General features: G+C 42.0%; 1 protein-coding gene across 2 annotated transcripts in view; it reads right to left on the reverse strand.

Moving 5' to 3' along the window:
• The window catches only part of ST13 (ST13 Hsp70 interacting protein), a 219,197-nt gene that overhangs the window by 166,104 nt on the left and 39,007 nt on the right, over positions 1–14,086 (reverse strand). For both annotated transcript variants that reach the window (XM_029590454.1, XM_029590453.1), the window contains exon 2: positions 1,716–1,773. In XM_029590454.1, coding sequence (XP_029446314.1) covers positions 1,716–1,773 — 58 coding nt within the window. The remainder of the gene's footprint in view (positions 1–1,715; positions 1,774–14,086) is intronic.

Here is a 14,086-nt window from a genome sequence, read left to right on the forward strand (position 1 = left end):
GATCCAAGGGGTTTAAACCCGCTAAGATGTGTCCTTTAAAGGACACTTTTGGCACATTCCATTCCAGATCAAATCAACTCCTGGATTGCATCCAAAAGGGGAAACAAGAAACCTTATGCAGGGTAACTAAATAGGTTCTTCCTGCATTCAAGAAGTCAGGCTCAGCCATGCCAAAGGTCTTCAGGGTCTGAGATATCAGATTTGACAACTTATCTCTGAAAGAAATGTAGAAGAGCTCAATATGGTTCCAAATCTGGGGGATATTCCCTTCCTCACCAGGACAGCCGCCACAGACATCCATCATCCTGATCCACCTACATTCAAGCTCTGTCAGACTGCATTGCACTACAGCACTTGACCGTGGAGACAGGTGGAGGAGCCTTTGGAGTGCCTGGACCTACCTTAGTAGGAACTGCCGCTTCAGCAGATTGCAGACACCTTTTGCAGGGCCAATCCCTGGAAAAATTCCACCCAGGAAAAGGAGGCCAGGCAAATTCCCCATAGGCCCGAATCTAATGTCCTGCGAGCCAGTATCCCCTGAAGATTCTACCCATGGACCAGAGGAGGAGACAGCCCTGCAGTTGTCTCCCTTAGTCCCACTCTCCCCAGACTGAGAAGATAGACGATAATCAGCAAAATCGCAAGGAGGCAAACCTCTTAAGCATCCAGGCAGCGCTAACAGAGACTTAAAGAAAGCTTCAGCTGAATGGTTCTGATGTAGCAGGCAGCATAGATATAGGAGCATAGGTTTCTTTGCCACAAGCACCATGCTATAACTACACAGCCCAATGAAGGCTCATTCCTAGCTTTCCTGCATGTATAAGTGCACCTAATATGGACGCATAAAAGATATACATCCAAAGTCCTCACACCTAGGCCACTCAACCCACTGGATGCCCAGGGCAGATGCCTAAACTGGGCGCACAAGATGTGCATCCAGAAGGAACAATGCTCAAATGCATGCACAAACAAGAATGGGCACACACCAGGATGAGCAAGCACGTGCCAACAGTCTGCAGCAATAAAGTATGTGAAGTTACCCCACGGCCTTTTGCATGCCAAAATGGGAGAAGCCTGGAAATGGGGCTTAGCCAAATGATTGCTCAATACACTGTGCCCACTCTCTCGCCTCTCAGAACTCCCCAGAGATGTGAACGGGACAGCCAAAGCAGACCCTTCACTGTCTTCATATGCTGGCAGAGGTGCATAACCCACTCACTGGGATTGACCTAGCTAAACACTAAAAAACAGTGATTACGACTTTCTCCCTACCTCAGAGGGGCTTGTGAACACTAACTTCAGTAGTCCCAAGGAGTAGAAGCCAGGTACAGGAACTGAACCCAGATTACCTGTGCAGCAGTTATGCTGGGTCATTAGACAGAATTTGTTTCAGTGCCTCAGATGCCCCCAGCTATCTTGCCTAGGAGACTCAGTTAATCCCAGCTAGCCCCAGGACTAAAGAAATGCATCTTACAAGGTCCACCTTCAACCTTGATGGCTGGCCAGCAGGTACTGCCACTGTAGTAGGCAAGTCTTTTCTTCCTAGGTTTGAGCATGCCACCTCTGAGGCATGCTCAAGCTCAATAATGGGTTTTTAAGTAGTTAAGCACTGATGGAAGTGAAAGCAACCACACTAGGGTGTGTGTCATTTTTATATACACAGTTGACTGCAGAATGGTACATTTCATTCTCTGGATGTGATCACTGCAGCTTACCTTGACAGTCTTCTCTGCTGAATCTGTTCTTTGAACAGGTGGAATAACACCTCCCAAGCTAAGAGAAAAGTAAGAGTGTATAGATATATAAATTACTCAATATTCAAACACAGTTAAACATATTTACAAAACAGTTTGTGTCACATTATACCAAATCTAATTCTTGATAAGGCTGATTCCTTCCACAAAAAAAAGCTGTTTAGCCAAATTATTTTTGAGGATTTATATGGTCAAAGAGAAGAGAGAAAGTTTACAAGCACAAAGAATGGGAAATTTTGATGTAATGGACTCAAAACCCAATCATATGATCAAATGTTTTCTCTATTGCTTCAGCAGATGTCAATAGGATCAGCTCAGCAATGTAACAACTGCAATCATTACTATTGTTAATATAACATTTCAAAACTTGTTAAAAATAGGTGAAAAAAAATGTTGATGGGGTATCAAATCTTGTATAGAGAGCCATTATTTGCATTTATTATAATTTACTCTGCAAAATATGCAAATAAGGGTGCCACAAAGGTTTTAGTGCATATTATTGGAAACCTGCACTTCCTGCTTCAAACAAAATACCACCCCCAGCTTTCCCAAAACTTGTCCAGTTCTCTCAGCTTGCCCATGATGTTGGAAATCCAGATAGAGCAGGTGCAATGACCAGTTCTTACAGCACCAGTGCCAGCTGACCAGAGGCCAGCACCATTTTAATGTACAAACGTATTTCAAAATGACACCAGCCTTGGGTCAGCTGGCACCATTTGAGGTTAAACACCAGCGAGTGGCTGGTAATCTAGGTTCGGGTGGAGGAGCGGAAGTTTATTTTTAAATGGAGGTACATTTTATCAGCTGGGGGTAGGGCCCAACTCTCCCCCCCCCCCCCAAAAAAAAACCAAAAAACTTTTTTCTAGCAAAACGAAAATTTAAAATAAAATTATTTCTAGAAATATACGCTATTTAATAGCCCTTATAATGCAAACTGCATAAACTTTTCTGATGTCCAGTTATTGCTTTTATACATGAAAATGGGATCTTTGAAAGCCACCCTCTCTAACTGCAAGTAAATGTGTGTAGTGCCAATATAAGTGTACATTTAGCCACAGACAAGTACAACAGCTAAAACCACCCTTTTGGTAAATTAAAACACACAAAATTCATAAGTCTGGACAGACCATTATTTCTGCAAAAGATTCTCTTTGAACCCTTGTCAATGTCTTTTTGCACCTGTTAGTACCCTTATTACCTTCCTACATTTGTGATTCAGAAGATACCAATACTTTAAAGGACTTGCCCTGGTCACTAGGTCGACATTCAGCCACGAAGGAGCTAGTTAGCTGGATATAGCTACCCGACTAAATTCACAGGGATATTCAGCGACACAGCTGCACCACTAAATATATCCAGCCAAATAAGTATATCTGGTTAACTTTAGGACAGCCCTACAGTGCGACCATGGTTAGCCACACTGGTTAAGCAGCTAACTCCAAGTATCAGAGTTATGCGGCTAACTCTGGCCCGCCCCCTCCACCCTCAGACCGCTGACATATGCGGCTAGAATTTAGCTGCATATGGCTTTAAATATAGCCAACTAGCCATTTAAACGGATAACTTTTCAGTTATCCGTTTAAATGGCTTTTGAACATCAACCTCTATAAGATTAGTTCACTGTATATGAATGTCACACAGGATGCGGTACTAATGATTTGCCTGTGTGTTCATCTTGCAATCACACTCCTGTCAAGTATATAATAGAACTGGCAACGTTGTCAAAGAGAAAAAAAAATTCTCTTTCAAAGCCAAACAGTATTACAAACAGATAAGCAATAGGCACCTCAATGGCACAAGTCTGTATGCTAGAGCTTTTGAAAAGAAATGGTTATCCCAATGTCATTTTGCTCAATGTGCACAATTATGGCAGAGATTTATAAATATAATTCTTTGGACAGGGGACACTGGTTTATTTGATGAATTTATGCATTGGTTAAACTCCTGTGATTCACACCTATAATTTACATCTACATTGAGTGTGGTTTTGGTATTTTTTTTGGCTATAACTATCACTATAGAGAATAGAACATTTTTCTTTTCCATTTATCAGAAACTGACGAATATGACTGAGGTATAAAAACTGTCATCTCCCAACTATGAGACAGAATACCATTTGGACAGTTTGAGGCTTCTCTTTTTATGCTAGACAGTCTAATTTAAAACAGAGGGCACGAGAGATGTGTTGCATGAAGCCATTGTTCAAGTCTGTGCACAGACACACACTAATGTAATTTACCATTTGAAAGACAAACATTTTAAACCCTAAAGAAATCGTGCTGCCAGAAAGGTATATATCATTTGGTGTCTGAGTAAACTACGTTATGTAGGGAAAATGAACATTTTACAGTCACGGATGATTGATTATCATAGCAAGATAAAGCAACAGATTAGATGCCCCACTGGTGGAACACCGACAGCTGGATGCACATTTGAAGATCTGGTTTTTATTTCAGTTTTGGAGGAACTTATGGTGAATCAAAGTCGGGGTGACTATAACTATGTTGACAACTTGAGCAGAAGTGGATCTTCCAGTTGCAGATGGTATATTCTTTTGGTCTGTTTCAGTAAATGTACATGACGACATTTTCGGTTTTAATAGGTTAATATGTTTATTCGTTCAACCCTTTACATTTTAGTAGTTCGCTGTGATTGTGGTTGTCCGGCACCATCTTTTGGAAGTTTACCAGAGCCAAATGAGGTTGTACTGAGGCTATATTTGGAGACTAGCCATTTTACATAATTTAGAAGGGTTTTAAAATTTGCAATATAGTAATTAATGCTTCATCTTATACTTTTATTGTAGTTATTGTGACTTGGTCCCCTGATGTTTGTCGATGCTAAAACATTATCAGTATTGGGTTTGTAGTAGAGCACTCATGTATGGAATGAGCAGTCAGCTTCATTTTGGCAGATAAAAGTTATAGTAAATAAGAATTATATATCTATATATGTAATTGGAAGAGAGGTAGGATAAAAATTCAATTTTAGGAAGAAAAAGGTAAATGACACGATCTTGAGTGTTTGATACTGGTTGCAGCCCATTTGCGGGCAAGAACCTGTGGACTAAACATTTTAAGCACATATAAATTCTGACACCATTTCCTAATGATGATTTGCATTTTAATTTTTGGTGATTACCTCTAATATTTAGTAGCGGTTTTAGCACTTATTTTTGAAATTTCAAAAAAGTATCCAACTAAAGGACAAGTCTGTGCATGTATTTTTTCAGACTCAATTTGCAAAGGAATTTTTGCCTTTGGAAACTGGCCTTAAATCTGAAGGTAAGCCTATCCACCGACTACATTTCTGTGCAGTTTCAAAGTTACCCCAGAGAGTCTGGCTTTTCAGGGTTTCAGTTTGTCTCTGTGTTTCTAATTTTTGGTCCTTTATTCTGTAATAGGTAAGGATTAGGCTGTGTTCTGCATGTATGACAAGCGATAAGATTCTAACATCTAAGTTTTCTGTTGGGATCTTAAGCATTAGTTCAGCTTTAGTTTTTCCAAACAGGATGTGTATGTTATATATTTGCAGTTGTCTTTTCATGAATAGGGTTGTTGCTATTTGAGTCCTGGTTGTTAGACGTGTCATTACTGAGCGATACTAGAATGTAAATACATTTTCTGTATGGCAAGTTGAAAAGGGATACATCCTAACTCTGCTCTGTATAAAAGCAAGTTTGCTTACCATAAACAGTATGTTCTGTAAAAAGCAGACTGAATTAGCCATGCTGTCTTGGGATGATATGTCCTCTGGCGGTGTGTGGCTCAGAACCTTCGCATAGCAGCAGAACTTTGTAGTCTGCTCATGCATGGATGTTCCCGCGCGATTACCTCAGTCATCAGCCTTCAGTTGGTATCAAAGATCCCTGTCTACGTCTAAGTATCTAGAGACTGCCAAGGAGTTGGGTGGGTTCGCATGGCTAATTCACTTTATCTACGGAAAACACCATTTACGGTAACCAAACTTGCTTCCCCCCTCCCCCCCCAATCGATAAGCGAGAAAGTTAGCCATGCTGTCTTAGGGAGTCTCAAGCTAAGAGTTGCTGCTTTCCAGGAAGAAGATTCATACAGACTTACCAGTTCTCGTGTTACTCTTCTGAGCAACCTGGTCACTTAAGTGGCAGACTCTAGATTTTTCCTACCGTCGTTAACATTGCACTGCTCTTCCCACTGAACAGTCCAACTCAGAGAACTTATCTAAAAAATGAGAGACACAAAGGTGTGGAGACCACATTGCAGCCCTTCAGATATCTGCTATAGTACATCCTTTAGATGTGCTAGAGGCTGCAGTCACTTATTTGGTGTGCTTTTACTTTCCCAGCCAGAGGCGTGGAAGTTGTGGTATGGCAGTGATGGATAGTTAGTCAACTAATTCGCTAAAGTGCTTTTGGAAGCTGCCACTCCTATCTTGTTGGGGTTAAAGGAAATGAATAACTGCTGGGATTTCCTGTAGCCCTATGTTCTTTCCTTGTAGTATGCAAGGGCCCACTTGCAATCTAATGTATGTAGTCTTTTCCCTTTCATTTTTATGGGATTTTGGGTAGTACATCTGTAAGGAAATTGATTCATTCAGACGAAAGACCAAATACCACCTTTGGTATAAAATGTTGGGTGTGGACATGGTAATGCCTCATCATAGAAGAATGATAGTTAGCGAGAAATGGACCAGGGCCTACAATTTACTAGTTAGTCTTGCTGATATGATTGCGACCAGGAATAATACTGTCCATGTAAGCCATCAGCACCATATTAGAGTCCCACGGAACTGGGAGTTTCTGTAGCGGTGGACATGTATTGTCCATTTACTTTATGGTACTAAGCTGTGATTGCACGCTGATGTATTATCTCAGAGGAAGTCTGTAGATCTGCCTGGGAGAGATGGTAAAGGTAATTAAGTAGGAGTTTCGGCAAGCAGTCGATTAGTGTCATTCACAATTTATCAACCCAATGGACATAATGGGACCACTTGGAGTAATTGCGGCGAGTGGATGGTTTCCTTGAGGACAGAAGAACTTCTTGAATCAGGCAAGTAAGGTGAAACTGTTCCAAAACTTGGTGCTCAGTCTCCAAGCTGTGAGGTGGAGTGATAAGAAGAAAGTGTAGTAGGGTTCCCTCCTCTTGCATCAGGAGGATCACTTGGCATCCCAGGGGCCTGGGTGGTTGCACAAGATATGCATACCACAGTTGCCTCGTCACACTGGAGCTATGATGATCATGTCCGCATTTCTGCACTGTTCACGTTAGAAGAGAAGTTGGTGGAAACACGTAGAGTAGATCGGTTGACCAAGAGAGGAGAAACGCATCTTGTGATTCTCTGTTCGGGCTCAGAAGAGGGCAAAATCTTCCCAGTTTTGTATTGTAGCGAGTTGCAAAGAGGTCTATGTAAGGTTCACCCCAATCGGCAAAGATGCTGTCAGCTACGGATTGGTCCAGAGCCCACTCATGTGGTAAAACAGTTTCTCTGCTTGAATGTTCACTATTCCAGGCAGATATGTTGCTTGCAACGATATGGCTCACTCAGTTGCCCATTCCCATAGAGTCACTTCCATGCATAGGCTCGGCCAACCTGATCTGCTTTGCTTTTTTATGTAGAACACAGCTACTTTGTTGTCTGGGTGGACCATAACAGTCTTTCCTATCAGGATGTGCTCTAATAACAAGGCATTGCGGGTTGCTATGAGCTCCAGGAGGTGGATCTGGTATGAGGCTTCTATGGTTGAGCACAACCCCTGGGTTTGATAGTGAAGAAAGTGCACCCCCCAGCCTGTGGTGGAGGCATCCATGGTGAGAATTAGCTGGTGAGGGGCTGGAAGGTCACAGAGGTGCTCCCTCTGTTAGGATTTTTGGTTTCAGCCACTGCGTTGTGTCTCTTCACCAACACAGTGACTAAAATCTTGGCAGAGAGGTTGAGATCATTGTCTTTTTAGGCCCCACTGTAGCTTTCTCATATGCAGTCAAGTCTGGGTTACCACATGGATAGCTGCTGCCATATGGCCCAGAAGTTTTAACAGCAAGCATATTGTTGCTCTTATCTTGTTTTTGAGGTGTAATGCCAGAAGTCGCAGGCATATGACTGTCGTCCGGAATGAACCCTCTTCTCCTGAATGAAGTTTATGCTTGCTCCTAGAAATTGTAAGATTTGTGTTGGCTAGAGGACACACTTCTCATAATTGATAAGGAAACCTAGGCCTTCTAGCAATTGTATGGTGAGGCAAAGGTCAAGATCCGGTGGACGGGGCAAAAAAAAGTCAGCTAGTCGTCCAGGTACGGGAAGATTCACAACCCCTTGCGGTGAAGATGCGCCACAGGCAATGCCACTTTATGAAGACACTCTGAAAAGAAGAGAGCCCAAAAGGGAAGTACCTTGTAATAGACAAGGCATATCTGAAAGCAAAGGTAGCACCAGCATGAACAGTAGATTGGGATATGAGCATATGCATATTTCAGATCGAGCAAGCGTCTCCAAGCACCCCACTGTATGAATAGCAAAATAGTTTTCAGTGTTGTCATCTTGAATGTCTCCCCTCTTCAGTGATTTGTTGGGTGAACAGAGATCCAGTATCAGATGCAGATCTCCCATGCACTTGGGGATGAGGAAGGATGGAATGCTCTGAATTGCTCTTTGAGCTAGTAAGTTTCTTGCTTCCTGCTTCAGGAGGGGAATTTACTCAAAGACCCCTCACCTGCAGAGCTAGTTGAGGCAATGGTGTGGGAGCTTTGAATTCTAAGTGGTAACCCTGTTGGATTATTTTTGAAACCCAGTCAGATGTTATTTGGCCCAAGCTGGAAGGTAACTGTGCCTCTACACCAGACTGGTGTTGGCGGCTGTGGCTTAAAAAAAACAACTTGTTGGACAGATTTTTGGGGTCTACGATCTCACAGACATACTCTTTGTACTGCTTGAGGAGGTTGTGGGCGAGACTACTGGTAACTGGGAGCCCTATATTGGGTATACTGATCGTAGGGCTTCCGCTGGTAAGGTCTTTTGTAGTGTGATAACTGACATATGTGGTGGGCTGGTCCATTTGTAGAGTGAGGGACTGCACTGCCATATTTTGTTCGGATTTGTACTGTTTCAGATTATCTCCCAAGCAGGAAAGATTCGCCAGTTTTTCTTCATGTACATCCTCCCAAATAGAGCTTGCTCGCAACCAAGCAGTTCTACAAGCAGCTATTGCGGATGCAGAGGTTCAGAGGACTCAAACTGAACACAGGATATGACTGATTCCTTCCTCCAGATCCTGTAGTGGTTGGAGCACTCAAAAGGGTTTGAGCAGTTGCAAACATTCATCACATCTGTACCATATAAAATTGATGTTGAAAGCATGAGTAAGCATGGAACCCTTTGCAAAGAGAATTTTTCAGTCATCCAGAATCTTATTGTCTTTAGCTGGAGGGGAGTTCACATGAAGTTTTGATTTTTTGTTCTCTTCATGGCTGACTCAACCATGAACGAAGCATGTTGCTGGTGAACTGGGCTATAAACGTGTCTCAAAATCTGTTAAGTCCAGCTTTCTGGCCACTGGCAAATTAGAGTGAGGAGACTCCCAAGATTTGAGGAGGACTGAATCCAACACTGAGTGAGATGGCAGGATTGCCAGCTCAGAAAGGATGTCAAAAATGTAATATTCAGAAAAAACCAAACTAAAAACAAAAAAAACCAAACTTCCTTACATGGTCTGGAATATTCTGGCTCTTCACATTCTACTTAGTTCATCTTTTTCACGAACTTTGAATGTTAGGTCCTTTGGGGGGGATATATGCTCTGGACAGTCCTCTGGTTCATTGGACAGGAAACGTATAGAAGGTTTGAGACAATGGTGGAGACTGATAGACCATGGGGGAGTCTGCTCTGTCCGGTTCTTTCTTCTAGACAGGGGAATTCTCCAGGAACTCCAGGCTCCCTGGACTTTCTTGGTTTAGGAGAGGACCGTCTTTGTTCCTCTCCGAATCTTTCAGTTAGAAGAAAGTGAAAACTTGGGGGACTGACATTCAGGTGGCAGGATGAGAAGAAGCCTGTCAGTATGGCCAAAATTTGTTGGATTACTTCTGTAGAGCCAAGTCTGAGATCGCGAAGTAGGCTGTTTAACTACTTCAGATGGTGACGGAAGAAATGGTCTTTTATGAGACTGTGCTACTGGTATGGCTCCCCGGTATATCCAGAGACTGGAGAACCAAGGGGCCTAATGCTCAAAGGCTCTTCAAACAACCCTCTTATTTCTGAAGCACAATGGCTCCTAAGGGGGGGGACTCTCCATGTTTCTGTTTTGACACTCAAGATAAAAGTCTGAGTAGACTTGGTCATGATGCAAAGAACCTAATGAAACAAATCAAAGGGGACCTTGCTAGTGGGGGAGCATGGTCTGGACGTGAACATCTGGAGGATAGGCTCAATGTCCGACACTAAGTCCTGAGATGGCACTCCTAGGCAGTTGTTTAGACCCCTGATATTCCCTGGACTTTTGATGGTTCCCAGACAGCTGAGTAGGCATATAATGTAGCTCTTGCGTCGCATGCGTGGAATCCTCCCTTAGATGTTTAAGAAACCTTGAACACATCGATTGTAAATGGTCTTGCTCTGTGTGGAGTCTCCATTTGGCTTGTGTCTGCATTGTGTGGAGTCTAGTGAGACTTCACTGCTTCGCGGGGTGTGAATGCTCCTGCATCGTGCTTTGCGTCATGGGCGGACACAGGTGAATCATGCATGGATGTGTCGAATGTGTTAGCTAGCTTTGGCTTAGGGCATCCCTTAGACTTCTGTGGTGGTTTGGACTTTGATGTCTGATCAAAGAAACACTGCCCTTACTTTTCCAGGGTCCTCCAATGAACCTCTCTTCTGGATGTCCCTTTGCTGCGTCTGTCCTCGGACTCTGTGAAGACTGTATCTAGCACCATGGGGATTATGAGTAGGTACCCAATGGTGTACAGCCCGGCTCTTCCCTCAGCCTTGCTATTTTTAATTTTGTCTTCGGGCCAGAGGAGATATGCAACCTGGTCATGATCTGGGCCCAGTCAGAGATAATTATGTCACTAGACTCCACACAATGCACGGACAGAATGTGCCCACAGGAGTATTTGAATCCCGGGGCTCTCTTCGACAGAGAAGTCTTGACTGAGGAGAGAAGATTCGCATTCTCTCCACAGAGACGTGGAAAAACAAACAACTGAAGGCCAACTGAGGTAATTGCGCAGGAACATCCACACATTAGCAGTCTACAGAGTTCAACTATTATGAGAAAATTCCAAGCTGTGCACCGCCAGAGGACGTCACACCCCAAGAAAGCATGACTAATTCACTCACTTATCGATGGAAATCTCCAATAGATGTCAGACCTTCTTGAGGTTGATAGTGAGATGATAGGTTTTTTGATACAGGTTGAAAAAGTAAGACTCATTCTATGTACAGCCCATCAGTCCCACATTTCTCACTGTGGAAGAAAGCAAAGATTAAAATTTTTCAGGAAAAAAAAATAAAATTTGGTAGTTATGGAAATTAAAGGAATATGTTACCTCTTGCTTAAGTTCTTAAATATTTAAATTTTTTTTTTTTTAGTTCAGCTGTGGAATGCAGCATTCAGTGCATCATGCACATGAGCATTGTATATCAGGTTTGTCAACAGGAAGATTGAAAATCTGTCTTAGGGCCTTCTAGGTTTTGGTAGAAAGGCGAGGGAAGTGGGGGGGGGGTTGTTCTCTGGGTAATGGTCAGTGATGCATGTTTATTTCTCTATTTGTCAGTGATGGGTGACCAGCTATGGAAAATTATCTTTATTTTTCTTTCTTTGAGTTATACGGGGAGGAGACCCAGCCTGGGTGGTCTCTTCCTTATGGTGTTGATCTTGTTTATTTTTTGCATTGCATTCCATAAAAAATGTCATTTTGGGTAAAGAGTTGAAATGTATATATCTTGGAATGTCTATGGAATAGGATCTGTAGTGAAATGCTATAAATTGTTACAGGCTGAGCTAATTGCATGCCGATATTGCAATCAGAAGGAGACATCTCAGATTGTGAACATGATAAATTTAAAGAAGTGGGTGGGAAATATTTTCTATGCTTCTGCTACCTCTCAAAGCTGGGGTGGCTATTCTCCTACATAAGTCTTTGCACTTTCAATTGACAAAAACGATCAAAGATGCTGATAGTAGATATATTTTTGGGGAAGGTTTATTTGGGCAAAAAATTTGACTGGGAAGTGTTTATGCCCCAAACAGTTATTCTAAAAAAGTTGTTGTTTTTTTTTGCAAAAATTGCTGATATTTCTTCTAAAATGTTTTCATATTCCAATTCTTATGTGGGGAGATTTTAATGTGGTAGCTGACCTGTTGATAGGATACTTGCAAAGTTTAAATTAACAAATCAAGACCTGAGGATGTGCATACCTTATTTGTGTGAACAGCTTACTTTGGTGGATGTGTGGAGATTTTTACATCCTCTTGATCTGGACTTCTCACTTTTCTAGAGCAGATGACACTAAGTCCAGGATTGATTATTTGCTCCTGTCTGAAATTTTTTCGAGGTTGTGAATGCTGGGATTAGCCAGTTTGAAATCTCTGATCATGCCCCAGTATGGCTTCAGTTAGAGACCAACACACCCGGTCCTTGAAAATTGCCATCATATTTGTTTCATTTGTATTTGAGACAGAAATAGGAGTTTTGAATGCTTTAATGACACGCACAAGCAAGACTCCTTACTATTTTGGGAAATGGTGAAAGCCATGTTAAAGGGGAGATACTGCCTATACAGCCTAGAAGGGAAAGTTATGATGTAAGGAAATAAGTTAAAAAAAAAAAAATTTGCAACTTTATAAGGAGATTTGCCTCTGATCCTACTCCCAAGAATAAATTGTGATTCCTTAATACTCAATCTGCTTTGAACACAGATACCAAAAAAAAAAAAAGCATGCTGTATTACAAGTACAAATTTTCTCTCCATGGCAATAAGGCCAGAATGTTGGTCAATGCTGTGAAAACAATGGCACGGCAAATCATATGTAGTTGTAATGAAAACAGGGGGGGGGGGGGGGGGGGGGGGGGGTTGTATGATTGCCAGAGACACTAAACAGATTGGAAGTCCTCATTTTTACACAAATCTCTATGCTCTGGAGCTAACATGCAGGAAGTCACAAAATATTTAAGGGATATAGTCCCCTCCCTGAAGTGAAGGAACAAGATTTAAACTTGGTAAATGCTCCCGACGGAATTGCATTCTCTTAGTCAAAATTCACCATTACATAAGGCTCCTGGTCCAGATGGCATGACTGGCGAATTTTATAAACTCGATTGATCAGTTTTTCCCTACCATTGGGGAAAATATTTGATGCTGTCTTAGAAACTGGGGAGTTTTGAGGGGACTAATCTAGCTAATATTGTGTTCCTGCCTAAACCAGGGCATGATTCCTTGCAGCCTGGGTCGTACAGTCCATTTTTTTTTTTTACTGAATTTTGATGTAAAGTTGTTAGCTAAGATTATGGCTGATCATTTGGCCAAGATATTGCCAACTTTGATTTCCCCAGAGAAGGTTTTACTAAAGGGAGGCATGCAGTTACAAACATTCAAAAAAATTTTTTAGCTTGCATGGAACATTCTATACACCATTGCACGAACTCCCTGCTAGTTAGTTTTGACACCAAAAAGGCATGTCACAGGGTTAACTGGTAGTATCTCTCTGCAGTTTTGACGTCATGGATTTCAGCACTCCTTTTTACAGTATATTAAGATACTATATACTAATCCTAAGGTGAGAATTCTAGTCAATGAGGGGTATATTGAAGTTTTCAGTTTACATAGAGGTATTAGACAGGGTTGTTCCTTGTCATCCCTACTTTGTGTTATCGTTGGACCCTTTTATTTGGAAGATTTTACAGGATGGTCGGAATGGGAGTATTAACATTAGGAACACTTTTTTTTTTTTTTAAGTTGCTGCCTTTACGGATGACTTTTTACATATTTTCTCTGCCTGTTTTGTTAACAGCTTGCTAATTATGGAGAGCAGGCTGGGCTGTGGTTGAACTTAGATAAAGTCTGAAGCCATACCTATTGGTGCTTGGGATCCTAGGAATTGAAGGACTATATTCCCTTTATCCTGGGCCCTTCACCACATGAAATATCTAAGTATCTGGCTCACTAAACACCAGAGTCTTACATGCTTTTAATGTGGCTAAGCTGCAAGCGATAACTAAAGTTACTTTGCGGAAATGGAATCATTTAGCTAAATCTCAGGGGGGGGGGGGGGGGGGGGGGGCCAGGATCCATTTATTTAAGATGGCCATCTTCCCCAAATGGCTTTGTGTTATGAAAGTCCTACCTTTGGTGTTAAGCTCAAAAGA

Source organism: Rhinatrema bivittatum, chromosome 2 (assembly GCF_901001135.1).
Source record: "Rhinatrema bivittatum chromosome 2, aRhiBiv1.1, whole genome shotgun sequence".
Classification (NCBI taxonomy): domain Eukaryota; kingdom Metazoa; phylum Chordata; class Amphibia; order Gymnophiona; family Rhinatrematidae; genus Rhinatrema; species Rhinatrema bivittatum.